At 49.7% G+C, this 19,282-nt stretch overlaps 1 protein-coding gene across 1 annotated transcript in view; it reads left to right on the forward strand.

Moving 5' to 3' along the window:
• Positions 1-19,282, forward strand: part of RYR2 (ryanodine receptor 2) — a 307,123-nt gene that overhangs the window by 223,145 nt on the left and 64,696 nt on the right. The window contains exons 68-76 of the mRNA XM_038761058.1: positions 147-479; positions 1,764-2,004; positions 6,827-6,914; positions 10,630-10,722; positions 11,371-11,541; positions 14,483-14,542; positions 15,843-15,977; positions 18,144-18,179; positions 18,972-19,084. Of these exons, the coding sequence (XP_038616986.1) occupies positions 147-479; positions 1,764-2,004; positions 6,827-6,914; positions 10,630-10,722; positions 11,371-11,541; positions 14,483-14,542; positions 15,843-15,977; positions 18,144-18,179; positions 18,972-19,084 (1,270 nt within the window). The remainder of the gene's footprint in view (positions 1-146; positions 480-1,763; positions 2,005-6,826; positions 6,915-10,629; positions 10,723-11,370; positions 11,542-14,482; positions 14,543-15,842; positions 15,978-18,143; positions 18,180-18,971; positions 19,085-19,282) is intronic.

The following is a 19,282-nucleotide window of genomic DNA, read 5'->3' on the forward strand; positions in this document are numbered from 1 at the left end:
GTGTGGGCCGCCAAAGCCCAGAGGAAGCTCTTGGGTTTCTATCACTTTGATGAATTAATTGGGGGGATGTGTTGAGCGAGTGCTATGTGCTGGGCACTGTGCTGAGCACCGGGCTAGTGTTTCCCACGATTTCCCCCCGTCCGCAGCGTTGAACCTGCCCGACAGCGTGGAGGAGATGTGCCCCGGCGTGCCCACGCTGGAGAAGCTGATGGAGGAGATCATGGAGCTGGCGGAATCCGGGGTGCGCTACGCCCAGATGCCTCACGTGATGGAGGTGATCCTGCCGATGCTGTGCAGCTACATGTCCCGCTGGTGGGAGCACGGGCCCGAGGGGCGCTCCCGGCCCGGCCCCCGCCCGCCCGAGCCCTGCTGCACCGCTCTCCGCGCCGACCACATGAACACCCTCCTGGGCAACGTCCTCAAGATCATCCACAACAACCTGGGCGTCGACGAGGGGGCTTGGATGAAGAGGCTGGCCGGTGAGGGGCACGGGGGGCCGGGGACTGGCTCCTCGGTGGGGACTCATTAATCAATCAATCAATCAATCAATCGTATTTATTGAGCGCTTACTATGTGCGGAGCACTGTACTAAGCACTTGGGAAGTACAAGTTGGCAGCATCTAGAGACAGTCCCTACCCAACAGTGGGCTCACAGTCTAAAAGGGGGTGACAAAACCAAACATACTAACAAAATAAAAGAAATAGAATAGATATGTACAAGTAAAATAGAGTAATAAATATGTACAAACATATATACATATATACAGGTATATGTATATATGACATTAATATGATGCTGGCATTTGTTAAGCGCTTACTATGCGCAGAGCACTGTTCTAAGCGCTGGGGGAGGTTACAAGGTGATCAAGTTGTCCCACAGGGGGCTCACAGTTTTCATCCCCATTTGACAGATGAGGTCACTGAGGCTCGGAGAAGTGAAGTGACCTGCCCAAAGTCACACAGCTGACTGTTGGCAGAGCCGGGATTTGAACCCATGATCTCTGACTCCAAAGCCCGGGCTCTTTCCACTGAGCCACGCTGCTACTAATAACGATAATGATGGCATTTGATAAGCGCTTACTATGTGCAGAGCACTGTTCTAAGCGCCGGGGGGGATACAAGGTGATCAGGTTGTCCCAAGGGGGGCTCACAGTCTTAATCCCCATTTGACAGATGAGGTCACTGAGGCTCGGAGAAGTGAAGTGACTTGCCCAAGGTCACACAGCAGACATGTGTCGGAGCCGGGATTCGAACCCATGACCTCTGACTCCAAAGCCCGGGCTCTTTCCACTGAACTTCTCTGCTTCTCAGAGACATCAGTCTCTGCACAGCTAGTTCAAGACAATGGAGCCCCTTTCTCCTGAAGGAAGGACTTGCGTCCTCCGTTTCCACGGGGAATTCGGGTCCGGGGGAGGCCAACCGGCCCCCTCTCTTCCCCGCACGCGGTAGGCGCTCAATAAGCAGCGTGGCTCAGTGGAAAAGAGCCCGGGCTTTGGAGTCAGAGGTCGTGGGTTCAAATCCCGGCTCCGCCACTTGTCAGCCGGGTGACTTCGGGCGAGTCACTTCACTTCTCTGGGCCTCAGTTCCCTCATCTGGAAAATGGGGAGGAAGACTGGGAGCCCCACGTGGGACAGCCTTATGACCTTGCGCTTAGAACAGTGCTTGGCACATAGTAAGCGCTTAATAAAATGCCATCATTAATAAGCGCCGCCGCCGGGCTGAGTGGAGCCGTTTCGTCTACACCCCCGCCCCCCCCCCCCCAGTGTTCTCCCAGCCCATCATCAACAAGGTCAAGTCGCAGCTGCTGAAGACCCACTTCCTGCCCCTGATGGCCAAGCTGAAGAAGAAGGCCGCCACCGTGGTGTCGGACGAAGACCACCTGAAGGCCGAGGCCCGGGGGGACATGTCCGAAGCCGAGCTGCTCATCCTGGACGAGTTCACCACCCTGGCCCGGGACCTGTATGCCTTCTACCCGCTGCTCATTCGCTTCGTGGACTACAACAGGTCTGCCTTCCGGCCCGCCCCCACCCCTTTCTTTCATAATCATCAGCATAATAATGGCATTTCTTAAGCGCTTACTCTGTGCCAAGCACTGTTCTCAGCGCTGGGGAGGTTACAAGGTGATCAGGTTGTCCCACGGGGGGCTCACGGTCTTAACGGTCTTTTGTTTTGTTCCCTTCTAGACTGTGAGCCCGCTGTTGGGTAGGGACTGTCTCTATAGGTTGCCAACTTGTATTTCCCAAGTGCTTAGTGTAGTGCTCTGCACACAGTAAGCGCTCAATAAATACGATTGATTGATTGTTTGATTGTGAGCCCACTGTTGGGTAGGGACCATCTCTAGATGTTGCCAACTTGGACTTCCCAAGCGCTTAGTACAGTGCTCTGCACACAGTAAGCGCTCAATAAATACGATTGATTGATTGATTGATTGTGAGCCCACTGTTGGGTAGGGACCGTCTCTAGATGTTGCCAACTTGGACTTCCCAAGCACTTAGTATAGTGCTCTGCACACAGGAAGCGCTCAATAAATACGATTGATTGATTGATTGATTGTGAGCCCACTGTTGGGTAGGGACCGTCTCTAGATGTTGCCAACTTGGACTTCCCAAGCGCTTAGTACAGTGCTCTGCACACAGTAAGCGCTCAATAAATACGATTGATTGATTGTGAGCCCACTGTTGGGTAGGGACTGTCTCTAGATGTTGCCAACTTGGACTTCCCAAGCGCATACTACAGTGCTCTGCACACAGTAAGCGCTCAATAAATACAATTGATTGATTGATTGATTGTGAGCCCACTGTTGGGTAGGGACTGTCTCTAGATGTTGCCAACTTGGACTTCCCAAGCGCATACTACAGTGCTCTGCACACAGTAAGCGCTCAATAAATACGATTGATTGATTGTTTGATTGTGAGCCCACTGTTGGGTAGGGACCATCTCTAGATGTTGCCAACTTGGACTTCCCAAGCGCTTAGTACAGTGCTCTGCACACAGTAAGCGCTCAATAAATACGATTGATTGATTGATTGTGAGCCCACTGTTGGGTAGGGACCGTCTCTAGTTGTTGCCAACTTGGACTTCCCAAGTGCTTAGTACAGTACTCTGCACACAGTAAGCGCTCAATAAATACGATTGATTGATTGATTGATTGATTGATTGTGAGCCCACTGTTGGATAGGGACTGTCTCTAGATGTTGCCAACTTGGACTTCCCAAGCACTTAGTACAGTACTCTGCACACAGTAAGCGCTCAATAAATACGATTGATTGATTGATTGATTGTGAGCCCACTGTTGGGTAGGGACCGTCTCTAGATGTTGCCAACTTGGACTTCCCAAGCGCTTAGTACAGTGCTCTGCATACAGTAAACGCTCAATAAATACGATTGATTGATTAACCCCCATTTTACAGATGAAGGAACTGAGGCACAGAGAAGTTAAGTGACTTGCCCAAGGTCACACAGCAGGCAATTGGCGGAGCCGGGATTTGAACCCGTGACCTCTGACTCCAAAGCCCAGGCTCTTTCCACTGAGCCATGCTGCTTTTCATTAATAATAATAATAATAATAATAACAATAATAATAATAATAATAATAATAATAATAATGAACGGAATTTGCTAAGCATCTACTATGTGCCAAGCACTGTCCCAAGTGCTGGGGTAGATACAAGGGTAATCAGGCTGTCCCGTGTGGGACTCACAGTCTTCATCCCCGTTTTACAGATGCGGTAACTGAGGCACAGAGAAGGGTAGATACAAGGTAATCAGGTTGTCCACCGTGGCGCTCCACGGCCTTAATCCCCGTTTTACAGACGAGGTAACTGAGGCCCAGAGAAGTGAAGTGGCTTGCCCACAGTCACAGAGCAGACGAGGGGCAGAGCCGGGATTCGAACTCACGCCCTCTGACTCCCACGCTTGTGTTCTTTCCACTAAGCCACGCTGTTTAGCGTGGCATGGCTAGAGGAGCAGCATGGCTTAGTAGAAAGAGCCCGGGCTTTGGAGTCAGAGGTCATGGGTTCAAATCCCGACTCCGCCAATTGTCGACAGCTGTGTGACTTTGGGCAAGTCACTTAACTTCTCTGGGCCTCAGTTCCCTCATCTGTAAAATGGGGATTAAGACCGTGAGCCCCGCCGTGGGTCAGCTTGATCGCCTTGTAACCTCCCCAGCGCTTAGAACAGTGCCCTGCACATAGTAAGCGCTTAATAAATGCCATCATATTATTCAGCGCTTACTATGTGCCAGGCACTGTTCTAAGCGCTGGGGTAGATACAAGGCGATGAAGTTGGAGACGGGCCCTGTCCCCTGTGGGGCTCAGCGTCTTAATCCCCATTGGTGACTGTGAGCCCATTGTTGGGTAGGGACTGTCTCTATATGTTGCCAACTTGTACTTCCCAAGCGCTTAGTACAGTGCTCTACACACAGTAAGCGCTCAATAAATACAATTGATTGGTTGATTGATTAATTGAACTCATGCCCCCTGACTCCCACGCCTGTGTTCTTTCCACTAAGCCACGCTGTTTAGCGTGGCATGGCTAGAGGAGCAGCATGGCTTAATGGAAAGAGCCCGGGCTTTGGAGTCAGAGGTCATGGGTTCAAATCCCGACTCCGCCAATTGTCGACAGCTGTGTGACTTTGGGCAAGTCACTTAACTTCTCTGGGCCTCAGTTCCCTCATCTGTAAAATGGGGATTAAGACCGTGAGCCCTGCCGTGGGTCAGCTTGATCACCTTGTAACCTCCCCAGCGCTTAGAACAGTGCCCTGCACATAGTAAGCGCTTAATAAATGCCATCAAATTCAGCGCTTACTATGTGCCAGGCACTGTTCTAAGCGCTGGGGTAGATACAAGGCGATGAAGTTGGAGACGGGCCCTGTCCCCTGTGGGGCTCAGCGTCTTAATCCCCATTGGTGACTGTGAGCCCTCTGTTGGGTAGGGACCGTCTCTATATGTTGCCAACTTGTACTTCCCAAGCGCTTAGTACAGTGCTCTGCACACAGTAAGCGCTCAATAAATACGATTGATTGATTGATGAGGGTGCCGAGGCCCAGGGAAGAGAAGCGGCTTGCCCAAGTTCACCCGGCAGACGAGTGGCAGATCCGCGACTAGAACCCAGGTTCTTCTGACTCCCGGGGCTGTGCTCTAGCCACCCCTACCCCGGCCTCTGCTGGGTGCCTGATTGGGGTAGGGCGCTGTACTCAGCACCTCCTGAGAAGCAGAGCACTGTACTCAACGCCTCATGGGACGCAGAGCACCGGAATGAGCGTCTGCCTGATGGGTACGGAGCATTGTACTGAACATCCGATGGATGTGGGGCAGCATATTCAGTGCCGAATGGACGCAGAACACTGTAGCAAATGCCTAACGGGGGCAGAGCACTGTACTGAGTGCCTAATGAGTGCAGAGCACTGAACCGAATGCCTAATGAGAGCAGAGCACTGAACTGAATGCCTAAGGGGTGGCGAGCACTGGAATGAATGCCTAATAGATTAGCACCAAATTGGATGCCTTAGCAACAAGCGCTTAGTACACTGCTCTGCACACAGTAAGCGCTCAATAAATACGATTGAGCACTGTACTCAATGCCTCATGGGACGCAGAGCACCGGAATGAGCGTCTGTCTGATGGGTACAGAGCATTGTACTGAACATCCGATGGATGTGGGGCAGTATATTCAATGCCAAATGGATGCAGAACACTGTAGTAAATGCCTAACGGGGGCAGAGCACTGCACTGAATGCCTAATGAGTGCAGAGCACTGAACCGAATGCCTAATGAGAGCAGAGCACTGAACTGAATGCCTAAGGGGTGGCGAGCACTGGAATGAATTCCTAATAGATTAGCACCAAATTGGATGCCTTAGCAACAAGCGCTTAGTACAGTGCTCTGCGCACAGTAAGCGCTCAATAAATGCAATTGAATGAATGAATGCCTAATGGTGCAGAGCACTCTACTGGGTACTTCCTTATGAGTGGCACTGTACTGGATCCCTAATAAGGCTGGGCCTAATGGATGCAGGGCACCTGTAATGAATGCCTAATGGCTCTGCACATACTAAGCGCTCAATAAATACGATTGATGGTGATGCAGGGCACTGTAATGAGTGCCTAATGGATGCAGGGCCCTGTAATGAATGCCCAGTGAGATGCGGTGACCTGAATTGGTTGCCTGATGGGTACAGAGAACTGTACTGGGCACCGATCACTGTACTGGACAGCACTGACTGAGCGCCGCCGTGTGCAGAGCACTGTACGGAGCACTTGGAGCGGAGCACTACTCAAAGTGCTTGGGAGCACAGAGGGAAAGTAAGGGTCACAAGGGAAATGGGAAGGCGCAAATTATGTGTATGGAACTGGGGAGGGCATCGAGCGAGAACGTGAAATTTTATAGAAAAAGGACACCAAGATCCAACTGGGGGAGGATCAGGGGGGGGGGGCACCAAGCGAGAATTTGAAATTTTATAGAAAAAGGACACCAAGATCCAACTGGGGGAGGACCGGGGGGGAGGGCACCAAGCGAGAACTTGAAATTTTATAGAAAAAGGACACCAAGATCCAACTGGGGGAGGACCGGGGGGGAGGGCACCAAGGGAGAATTTGAAATTTTATAGAATAAGGACACCAAGATGCAACTGGGGGAGGATCGGGGGGAGGGCACCAAGCGAGAATTTGAAATTTTATAGAATAAGGACACCAAGTTCCAATTGCGACAGAGTCAATACAGATTTGAGCACATCTGCCTGCAGATGCTTTAGTTGTTTTTAAAGAGGTTTCCAAGGCGACAGGAGATAACGAGGAGGCCGCATCCTCTCCCCCCCCTGTGCGATTCAGGGCGAAGTGGCTGAAGGAGCCCAGCCCCGAGGCCGAGGAGCTGTTCCGCATGGTCGCCGAAGTCTTCATCTACTGGTCCAAGTCCCACGTGAGTAGCCCCGGGGGGCGACTTGAGTTGTTGGGGCCCGAGAGTCCGGCTTCAGGGGCCGCCGTCCGCGTCTGGGTGTCCGCCGGCTGGGGGGCCCGTCCCTAAAGCAACCCGGTAATAATGATAATATTCTATACTTTATTTTCTAATATTTTATATTTTAGAATATTTTATACTTTTAGACTGTGAGCCCGCTGTTGGGTAGGGACTGTCTCTATAGGTTGCCGATTTGTACTTCCCAAGCGCTTAGTACAGTGCTCTGCACATAGTAAGCGCTCAATAAATGCGATTGATGATGAATAATAATAATAATAATGACATTTGTTAAGCACTTACTATGTGCAAAACACTGTTCTAAGCGCTTGGGAAGTACAAATTGGCAACATATAGAGACAGTCCCTACCCAACAGTGGGCTCACAGTCTAAAAGTATAAAATATTTTAAAATATAAAATATAAAATATTAGAAAATAAAGTATAAAATATTATTATACAGTGTGATCTCCCCCTCGTCCCCCTCTCCATCCCCCCCGCCTTACCTCCTTCCCTTCCCCACAGCACCTGTATATATGTATATATGTTTGTACATATTTATTACTCTATTTATTTATTTATTTATTTATTTTACTTGTACATATCTATCCTATTTATTTTATTTCGTTAGTATGTTTGGTTTTGTTCTCTGTCTCCCCCTTTTAGACTGTGAGCCCACTGTTGGGTAGGGACTGTCTCTAGATGTTGCCAATTTGTACTTCCCAAGCGCTTAGTACAGTGCTCTGCACATAGTAAGCGCTCAATAAATACGATTGATGATGATGATGATGATCAGGTTGTCCCACGTGGGGCTCGCAGTCTCAATCCTCATTTTTACAGATGGGGTAACTGAGGCTCAGAGAAGTTAAGTGACCTGCCCAAGGCCACAAGCCTGAAAGACCTGAAAGCCTTCATTCAGTCGTATTTATTGAGCGCTCACTGTGTGCAGGGCACTGGACTAAGCGCTTGGGAGGTACAGGTTGGCAACATCTAGAGATGGTCCCTACCCAGCAACGGGCTCACAGTCTAGAAGGGGGAGACAGACGACCAAACAAAACGTGTGGTCGGGTGTTAAGTCATCGGAATAAATAGAAGAAAAGCTAGATGCACATCGCTGACAAAATAAATAGAAGACACCATCCTGCTCGTATTGCCGCTGCCCAGAGTAAAGCCCCCACTGATAAAATCACTTCTAGCACCGCTATTACTGGCGTTCGACGACCACCACGGCTCATATCACTATCAGCGCCGCTATTACTAATATTCTACAACCGTTACTGCTAATGACCTATGACCACCACTGCTAGGATCACAACTATTCATCATCAATCGTATTTATTGAGCGCTTACTATGTGCAGAGCACTGTACTTAGCGCTTGGGAAGTACAAATTGGCAACACATAGAGACAGTCCCTACCCAACAGTGGGCTCACAGTCTCAAAGGGGGAGACAGAGAACAAAGCCAAACATACCAACAAAATAAAATAAATAGGATAGATATGTACAAGTAAAATAAATAAATAGAGTAAAAAATATGTACAACCATATATACATATATACAGGTGCTGTGGGGAAGGGAAGGAGGTAAGATGGGGGGATGGAGAGGGGGACGAGGGGGAGAGGAAGGAAGGGGCTCATGTTACCTCTATTATTACCTCGATTATTATTACCTCAATTACCAGTGTTCTACGACCATTATGGGGTGGATACGAGCAAATCGGGTTGGACGCAGTCCCTGTCCCACATGGGGCTCACAGTCTCCGTCTCCATTTTACAGATGAGGTGCTTGCCGTCTAGACTGTAAGCTCTTTGTGGGCAGGGAATGTGTCTGTTTATTGTTATATTGTCCTCTCCCAGGTGATTGGTACAGTGTTCTGCACATAGTAAGTGCCCAATAAATAGGATTGAATGAATGAATGAAAGAACCTACATCCTTGGCGCCTTCCCATAGCTTCCTAGCTCTTTCTAATAATAATAATGATGGCATTTATTAAGCACTTCCTATGTGCAAAGCTCTGTTCAAGACGCTGGGGAGGTTACAAGGTGATCAGGTTGTCCCACAGGGGGCTCAAAGTCTTAATCCCCATTTCACAGATGAGGTAACTGAGGCAAAGAGAAGTGAGTGACTTGCCCAAACTCAGCTGGCAATTGGCAGAGCCGGGATTTGAACCCATCACCTCTGACTCCAAAGCCCGGGCTCTTTCCACTGAGCCACAACTGCTTCTCTTCCAACCCTTACTCCTCTACACATATCCAAGTGGCATATGGGATAGAGCACCGGCCTGGGACTCAGAAGGTCGTGGGTTCTAGTCCCGGCTCCGCCACTTGCCTGCTGGGTGACCTCGGGCAAGTCGCTTCACTTCTCTGGGCCTCAGTTCCCTCATCTGGAAAATGGGGGTTGAGACTGTGAGCCCCACGGGGGACAGGGACTCTGCCCAACCGATTTGCTTGTATCCACCCCAGCGCTTAGTAGAGTGCCTGGCACATAGTAAGCGCTTAACAAATACCATAATTATAATGAGAAGCAGCGTGGCTTAGCGGAAAGAACACGGGCTTGGGAGTCAGAGGTCGTGGGTTCTAATTCTGACTCCGCCACTTGTCAGCTGTGTGACTTCGGGCAAGTCACTTCTCTGTGCCTCAGTTCCCTCATCTGTAAAATGGGGGGTGAAGACTGTGAGCCCCACGTGGGACAACCTGATTACCTTGTATCTGCCCCAGCGCTTAGAACAGTGCACATAGTAAGCGCTTAACAAATACCATCTTTATTATTACTGCTAGGATTACTTCTGTCACTGCTATTACTAGCGGTCTATGACCACTACTGCTAATATTCTTTCTAAGACCACTATTACTAGTTTTGGATGACCAGCACTGCTAGGATAGCTACTAGCACCACTATTATTAATATTCTGTATTATCTTCTGAGGATAAGACAGATTGTGAGCCCCGTGGAGATGATAGAGTTGTCTCACCTGGTTTGATAACCTAGAGTTTACCCCAGTGCTTAGCACGGAGTAAGAACTTCATAGATGCTCGGATTCTTTCATCACTTTCATCCCTGAGAGATCTAAACCATCAGCCTTTACGGTGACAAGAAGCACTTGAGCCTCTGGTAGCGCTTAAAAAGTACATTTTCTCAATCCGTGAGTTCCGGAGACTTTCACAGTCGGCGGCAGAGCTGGGAGACCGGAGAGAGAAGAAATCAGTCCAGAGTGAAAGGAGAGTTCGAGAGCACGATAAAGAGTGGGGTCTAATGACTTCCGCTCGTGATGCTCAAGGGAGTAGAGTGGTCTAGTGGAAAGAGCTCGGGTTTGGGAGTCAGAGGACCTGGGTTCCAATCCCAGCGCCGCCCACTCCTCTGTTGTGCGATCTTGGGCAAGTCACTTAACTTCTCTGTGCCTCAGTTCCCTCATCTGTGAAGTGGGGATTCAGACTGTGCACTCCATGCGGGACATGGACTGCATCCAAGCTGATCATCTTGTATCTACCCCAGTGCTTAGTACAGAGCCTGGCACATAGTAGAGCACTTAACAAATAGCATTAAAAGCAAAAAAAACAAACACCTCTGTCTTACCGGAGGGGATCCTGCGAGCTGAACCCCACAGAGTTTCCCTCCTTAAGGAAAAAGGTGGATTCCTCCAGGACAAACACCCAGCACTAAAATTTCCCGCCTTCCTTTTCAGAATTTCAAAAGGGAGGAGCAGAACTTTGTGGTTCAGAATGAAATCAACAACATGTCTTTCCTCATTACCGATACCAAGTCAAAGATGTCAAAGGTGAAGTTTTTATTCCGCCGGCCGGACCCTTGGGCTTGTTTTCCTCGGTGTTGACTTGGAAGAGAGCGGCCCTTAGGAAAGTTTTGACCTTTAATCCAAAATGTCCTGAGGGTTTTCTTGGGTTTTTGCTCTTTAATTGATCAGTCAGTGAAGAGTCTTCTTCGAGTGTCTGTGGGGGCAGCCAGGGCAGGGCAATAATTGCTTGGGAGAGGGCAGCGGAAGTTAGAGACCCTGCCCCTTCTCTCCTGGGACTTACAGTCCAAGGAAAGGGATGAAAAGACACAAATGACTTGGGAAGATGGAGATTAATCCCTGAAGGCCTCCTGGGGCCGTTCTGGAAGGCTTTGAAGATGAGAAGAGCCACGGCCCCACGTGGGACAGGGCCTGGAGCCGACCTGATTATCTTCTACATACGCCGGTGCATAGAACAGTGCTTAGCACGTAGTCAGCACTTAACAAATACCACAGTTACTATACCTTGATTACCGTAGTTGCAAATATTCTCTCCCCGATTAGAGTGTCAGCTCCCCGCGGGTTGGGGGACGCATCTCGGGGGTCTGTTGAGGGCTCAGGACTGGGCAGGTGACCCAGGGGGAATGGGAGAAGCTCCTTCCCTCTAACCCCCTTCCCGCCCTCCCTCTGTTTCAGGCGGCCGTTTCCGACCAGGAGCGGAAGAAAATGAAGCGGAAGGGGGACCGCTACTCCATGCAGACCTCCTTGATTGTGGCGGCCCTGAAAAGGTTGCTCCCCATTGGGCTGAATGTCTGCGCCCCCGGAGACCAGGAATTAATCGCGCTGGCCAAAAATCGATTTAGCCTGGTAAGTGTCCGTTTGGGCGGTCGGTCGTTATTTCCTGAGCGCTTACTGTGTGCAGAGCACTGTATTGAGACCTCGGGAGGAGAGAAGCAGCATGGCTCAGTGGAAAGAGCCCGGGCTTGGGAGTCAGAGGTCGTGGGTTCAAATCCCTGCTCCGCCACTTGTCAGCTGTGTGACCTTGGGCAAGGCACTTCACTTCTCTGGGCCTCAGTGACCTCATCTGGAAAATGGGGATGAAGACTGTGAGCCCCATATGGGACAACCTGATCACCGTGTAATAATAATAATAATAATGATGGCATTTATTAAGTGCTTACTATGTGCAAAACACTGTTCTAAGCGCTGGGGAGGTTACAAGGTGATCAGGTTGTCCCACGGGGGGCTCACAGTCTTAATCCCCATTTTGCAGATGAGGGAACTGAGGCACAGAGAAGTGAAGTGACTTGCCCAAAGTCACACAGCTGACAAGTGGCGGAGCCGGGATTTGAACGCATGACCTCCGACTCCAAAGCCCATGTTCTTTCCACTGAGCCACGCTGCTTCTCTTGGATCCTCCCCAGTGCTTAGAACAGTGCTTTGCACATAGTAAGCGCTTAATAAATGCCATCATTATTATTATAGTAAGCGCTTAGCAAATGCCATCATTATTATTATCATTATTATTACTATAGTACAACTATTAGCAGACACATTCCCTGCCCGAGAATATAATACAACTATTAACAGACACATTCCCTGTCCGCAACTAGCTTGCAGTCTAGAGGGAAAGCACCGTCATAGTCAGTCGTATTTGTCGAGCGCTTATTGTGTGCAGAGCACTGTACTAAGCGCTTATAATGTAACAATAAGTAGACACATTCCCTGCCCACAATTATCTTCCCGTCTAGAGGGGGATCTACTCTCCCTCTGAGTGCATTGAGCGTCCAAAGCCAAACAGACCTTGAATGGGTGGTTTGGAAATGGGCGCTTGAAAGCACAGCAGACCGAGCGTATGTTCAGTCAATCAGTTGGATAGCAGTGTGGTCTAGTGGTTAGCGGACAGGCCTGGCAGTCAGAACGAACTTCTCTGCTGCGTGACCTTGGCCAAGTCACTTTCACTTCTCAGTGCCTCAGTTTCCTCATCTGGGAAACGGGGATGTGGGGACAGGGGCTGTGTCCAACCCGATTACCTTGTATCTACCCCAGCGCTTAGACCGTTGCCTGGCACAAGCTCATTGGAAAGAGCCCGGGCTTGGGAGAAAGAGGTCATGGGTTCAAATCCCGGCTCCGCCAGTTGTCAGCAGTGTGAGTTGGGGCAAGTCACTTGACTTCTCTGGGCCTCAGTTCCCTCATCATCTGTAAAAAAAAATGGGGATGAGGATTGTGTGCCCCACGGGGGATGACGTAATCACCTTGTTTCCCCTCAGCGCTCAGAACAGTGTTTTGCATATAGTAAGTGCTTGATAAATGCCATCATTATTAACCAATACCCCAATTATTATTATTATTATCGTGCAGTCTGACACCTAATTACAGTGAAATTCAAGCAATGGTTTCCCCTGAAGCCATCCTTGGAGGAATGGTTGCAAGAGTGACCCCCATTGTGTTTTCTGGGAGCAAAAGTTCCCCCCAGAATGTATTAGCTGTTCTCGGAGGGCCAGGGCAGTGAAGGGGAACTCACCTTGAAGGAATTTCAGAAGGGAAAAGGAATCTCAGAATTCCCCCCGTTTGCCTTATTGAGGGCCTGAAGGTGAAGATGCCTCTGCAGACATCTCCCGCTCTCTTGGCAGCCTGTAGCTTGTTTATAATAATAATATCATATAATAATAATGTTGGTATTTGTTGAGCACTTACTATGTGCCAAGCACTGTTCTAAGCGCTGGCGGGGATACAAGGTCATCAGGTTGTCCCACGGGGGGCTCACAGTCTTCATCCCCATTTTCCAGATGAGGGAACTGAGGCCCAGAGAAGTGAAGTGACTTGCCCAAGGTCACACAACTGACAAGTGGCAGAGCCGGGATTAGAACCCACAACCTCTGACTCCCAAGCCCGGGCTCTTTCCACTGAACCACGCTGCTTCTCATTCATTCATTCATTCATTCATTCATTCATTCAATTGTATTTATTGAGCGCTTACTGTGTGCAGAGCACTGTACTAAGCGCTTGGGAAGTACAAGTTGGCAACATATAGAGACGGTCCCTACCCAACATTGGGCTCACAGTCTAGAACGGGGAGACAGAGAACAAAACAAAACATATTAACAAAATAAAATAAATAGAATAAATATGTACAAAAAAATAGAGTAATAAATCCTAACAAACATATATACATATATACAGGTGCTGTGGGGAGGGGAAGGAGGTAAGGTGGAGAGGATGGGGAGGGGGAGGACTATTCTCTATAACAATAATAATAATAATGGCATTTGTTAAGTGCTTACTATGTGCAAATCACTATTCTAAGCGCTGGGGAGGATACAAGGTGATCTGGTGGTCCCACGGGGGGCTCACAGTCTTAATCCCCATTTTACAGATGAGGGAACTGAGGTTCAGAGAAGCGAAGTGACTTGCCCAGAGCCACCCAGCTGACAAGTGGCGGAGCCGGGATTTGAACCCATGACCTCTGACTCCCAAGCCCGGGTTCTTTCCACTGAGCCACGCTGTTTATGGTCACCGGGAGGTCGTCCTCTTTCCAAAAATGATAATGATGGCATTTATTGAGTATTAACGTTGTGCTAAGGGCTGAGATGGATACAAGGAAGTCCAACTGGACGCGATCCCTGGCCCACACGGGGCGTCACGGTCTAAGGGGGAGGGAGAACGGGCATCCCATCCCCATTTTACAGGTGAGGAAACCGAGGCCCAGAGAAGGTAAGTGACTCGTCCGGGCTCCTAGTCCTGTGCTCTTGCGTTAGGCCACGCTGCCAAGCTTTCCTTCTGGCTGATGATGTCCCTTTTTTGACAGAAAGACACAGAGGAGGAAGTCCGAGATGTTATCCGCAGTAACCTTCACCTGCAAGGCAAGGTAAGGGAGGAACCACTCCTCTGGGCCTTCTCTTCTGGGGGGCACTTCCTCGTTCCTTACACTCCGTAACCCCAAATCCGTGCTACTTATGGAGCGCTTACTGGGGTTAGAGCCCCATCCTAAACGCTTGAGGGAGTCCAATAGAACAGGCGTATCTTCCTTACAGTAGCGCAGACCGCAACCCAATCCATGATATTTATTCAATCAATCAATTGTATTTATTGTGCGCTTACCGTGTGTACTAAGCACTCGGGAGAGTACAATATAGCAATAAACAGACACATTCCATGCCCACAACTAGCTTACAGTCTAGAGGGAGCTTCATTAATTTGGCTTTACCCAGCACTTAGAACAGTTCTCGGCGCAGAGTAAGTACTTAGCAAGTACCATTATTATTATTATTATTATCAGATTGTTAAAAGTGGATGTGTAGAGGAGTAAGGGTTGGAAGAGAATGGCTCAGTGGAAAGAGCCCGGGCTTTGGAGTTAGAGGTCATGGGTTCAAATCCCAGCTCCGCCAATTGTCAGCTGTGTGAGTTTGGGCAAGTCACTTCACTTCTCTTTGCCTCAGTTCCCTCATCTGTAAAATGGGGATTAAGACTCTGAGCCCCCTGTGAGACAACCTGATCACCTTGTAACCTTCCCAGCACCTTGAACAGTGCTTTGCACATAGTAAACGCTTAATAAATGCCATTATTATTGTTGTTATTATTATTATTGTTGTTATTATTATGATGATGATGATTAGAAAGAGCTAGGAGGCTATGGGGAGGCACTAAGGATGTAGGTTCATTCATTCAGTTGTGTTTATTGGGCACTTACTATGTGCAGAACACTGCACCAATTGCTTGGGAGAGCACAACATTACAATAAACAGACACATTCCCTGCCCACAATCAATCAATCGTATTTATTGAGCGCTTACTGTGTGCAGAGCAAAGAGCTTACAGTCTAGATGGCAAGTCACTCTACCTCAGTGACCTCATCTGTAAAATGGAGACTGAGACTGTGAACCCCATATGGGACAGAGACTGTGTCCAACCCGATTTGCTCGTATCCACCCCAGCGCTTAGTACAGCGCCTGGCACACAGTGAGCGCTCAACAAATGCCGTCATTAATTAGATGACAGAGAGGGGCTAAGGAGAGATCTCGGCGCAGGAAAGGGCTGCGGGGAAGAGCAAAGAAACCCTTTCCCAGTGACCCAGGCATCTCGGTCTCCAGTCCCGAGCGTTGTTCATGTGCCAGGAAGGTCGGGGTTCAGCCCGCGAATCCTGCCGGTCGCCCTCCCTGTGCCCACAGATGGAAGACCCGGCGATCAGGTGGCAGATTGCCCTCTACAAAGACCTGCCGCACCGGACCGATGGAGCCTCGGACCCCGAGAAGACGGTGGAGCGGGTGCTGGACATTGCCAATGTGCTCTTTCACCTGGACCAGGTTAGCTCCCGCCCCTCCACCCTTGCGTGGGGTGGAAGATCAGAAAGCCTGAAGGGGTGGTCCATTCAGTCGCTCAATCGTATTTATTCATCCATTCATCAGTCGTATTTGCTGAGCGCTTACTGTGTGCACAGCACTGTACTTAGCACATGGTTATAATAATAATAATAATAATAACTGTAGTATCTGTTGAATGCTTCCTATGTGTCAGGCACTGCACTAAGCGCTGGCGTATATACAAGCTAATCGGGTTGGACGCAGTCCCGATCCCACGTGGGGCTCACGGTCTTAATTCCCATTTGACAGATGAGGTAACTGAGGCACAGAGAAGTGACTTGCCCAAGGTCACCCAGCAGACAAGTGGCAGAGTCAGGATTAGAACCCAGGTCCTTCTGATTCCCAGGCCCGGGCTCTAGCCACTGGGCCACGCCGCTTCTCACCTCTAGCGCATCAGTTAGCGAACCGCTTAGGCTCTTTCTGTCGACTCCCTCTCTGGGCCCCAAATCCTGACTCCTGTTGACTTTCTCCCCCGGAACCCCTGTTTTGGACTCTGCCGTCATTCCGGACACCCCGTGACCTAACTGTCTCCTGGAGAGGAAGCGATTCCTCTTACCGTCCTGGAGGAGAAATCGGAAGACAGCTTTTTTAACGCGTTTCTGAAGATGCACTGAATCACCCCCCAACCCCGTCGTTGTGTCGGAAGGCTGAGGGGACCGAGGACATTTCCAGAGACAAGAGGGATCGTTGTGCGGAGATGAGATTCAGAGGTCCCTTGTCTTCCAGGCTCAGGAAGGCCCATTCCCAGCTCCGCGGGGGAGGGGGAGTATCCTTCCTTCTCCCTCAGTGGCGGACCCAAAAACGCCACCGAGATCCTTGGGCCACTGTATGACAGACAACATGAGGGTCAAGGTGGGGTCACAGGTGCCCAGTTTATCCTTTCCCCCACTGCCCTAGGACCAAAACAGGACCGAATGGCTATCTTGGTCATCCTGCCTGGACTTTTTTTTATGCTTTTTAAGCGTTTACTATGTGCCAGGCACTGTAGTATCCACTGGGGGTACATACAAGCTGATTAGGTTGGATACAGTCTGTGTCCCATGTGGGGCTCGTGGCATTAGCCCCCATTTCCCAGATGAGGTAACTGAGGCACAGAAAAGTGAAATGACTTGCCCAAGGTCACCCAGCAGACAAGTGGCAGAGCTGGGATTAGAACCCAGGTCCTTCTGACTCCCAAGCCTGTACTTTATCCAGGAGGCCACATCACGCAAGCTCTGGGTAGATACAAGGTAATCAGATTGGACACAGGCTATGTCCGATGTGGGGCTCACAGTTTTAATCCCCATTTTCCAGATGAGGTAACTGAGGCACAGAGAAGTGAAGTGACTTGCCCAAGGTCACCCAGCAGACAAGTGGCAGAGCTGGGATTAGAATCCAAGTCCTTCTGATTCCCGGGTCCGGGCTCTGTCCACTAGACCACGCTGCTTCCCGTAGAGACTGGAAGCAGAAGATTCATTCATTCAATCAATCGTATTTATTGAGCGCTTACTGTGTGCAGAGCACTGGACTAAGCGCTTGGGAAGTACAAGTTGGATGCTCATCCCTTCCCACTCAGTGGAATCAGAGCATCATTTGGACGTCTTTCATTCATCCATTCAATTGTATTTATTGAGTGCTCACTGTGAGCAAAGCACTCTACTAACCCCGGAACCACTGGGCGCTGATGACACCCTCTCGGGTCACATCCATCAGAGGATCCCAAATCAGGAATCCCTCCTCGGCGTCTGCACAGTGCCCAAAGGATGCTGGAATGCGTCATCCAGCCTGTCCCCGTGGAGGGCCCACCCCAACTGAAGATTTCATCTGCGTCACAGAGATTCATGCCGCCGCAGATTTCTCCTAACAAGGCAGATCGCTGCCACTGATTCATTCATTCAATCGTATTTATTGAGCGCTTACTGTGTGCAGAGCACTGTACTAAGCGCTTGGGAAGTACAAGTTGGCAACATATAGAGACGGTCCGCACAAACAAGAAGAAGACTGCCCCCTCATCCACCCCCCAAGACCTGAAACTGTGATATCCAATGTGGCTTAGTTATTTTAGTCTCCAGCGTTTTGAGGTAGCCTGGAAAGTCCCAATCTAACTCCCCATCTTTATTTCTCTTTCAGAAACCGACATATATGGGCCGGAGATATTACAGTATGGGAAGTACAGAGTTGAATCGCATAGACGTTGCCAGTTCATTGACAGTTTCTTTGGGGGTTGCCTGCCTTTATATAAAACGGGTGGTGGTCTCTGATTTTCCTCTCGGTGCTGAAGAAAACTAGTCTGCTCGGTCCCTCCTCTAGCTAATATATCGAGTTTAACTTATTACGGTCTCTAATCATCAGATCTCTAATCATCAGGGTCTCTAATCATTCATCTACTTCTGTTGCACGTGTGACTGCTCTGACTTCTTTGCCGTTTGAATCGAGTAACTTAGTTGAGCGATTTAGTAGTCTTTTTTTAACACTTTGCTAACCTAATGAAACTCCTCTCTCCTTCCTCTAATTCTCTGCCTCGGAAGCCAAGCCAGTGTTTTCTTCAGCCGCTCGTCTCTCTCTTGGTAATGCTCTGAGATGTTGGAAGAGCCTCCCCCGTAAAAAGTGGGATTAAAATCCCCGGTGCTGCTAGCTTCTGAGGTGGATTTTAGGGGGTGGGGTCAAACTGTGTTTTTCCAAAAGAAAGAGAGGATTTTCATGGCCGGATGGTGAACCAGGGCATGGTCTGGTATTTCCTTCGTGGGGGTATTCTGGCTAGAGTTGGCTTGGCTTCTGAGGCGCAGAGCGTTGGAGAAAAAGGTCATTGTGAGGGTCGACTGAAACAGGCTCAGCTGTGGTCAAGACGTGGGTCTCCCACTGATGGTCGTGGAACAGGACTTCCGTCTTGAGCTCCATCGTCCGGTTTGGGGTCTGTTGTGGCTCGGTGGTGATCTAGTGCTCTGCTTTCCACCTCAGGTGGAGCACCCTCAGCGGTCTAAGAAGGCCGTGTGGCATAAATTGCTGTCCAAGCAAAGGAAGAGAGCGGTGGTGGCCTGCTTCCGGATGGCCCCGCTGTACAACCTGCCGAGGTGAGAGCCGATCGCCGGAGGCTCCGTCACGGGAAGGGGTGGGCCTGAATAGGATTTAACGGGGGCTCTTCAAGCTGGTAGGGATTTCAGAGGTTGGGGACAGGTGTCGGAGAGAAACACTGAGAGAGAAAAGTGAAAAGAGAAGAGAAAAAAGCGTCAGAGAGACGTGAAAGGGGACAGTTGGCAGGCCGGAGAGCT

The sequence above is a fragment of the Tachyglossus aculeatus genome, chromosome 19 (assembly GCF_015852505.1).
Source record: "Tachyglossus aculeatus isolate mTacAcu1 chromosome 19, mTacAcu1.pri, whole genome shotgun sequence".
Classification (NCBI taxonomy): Eukaryota; Metazoa; Chordata; class Mammalia; order Monotremata; family Tachyglossidae; genus Tachyglossus; species Tachyglossus aculeatus.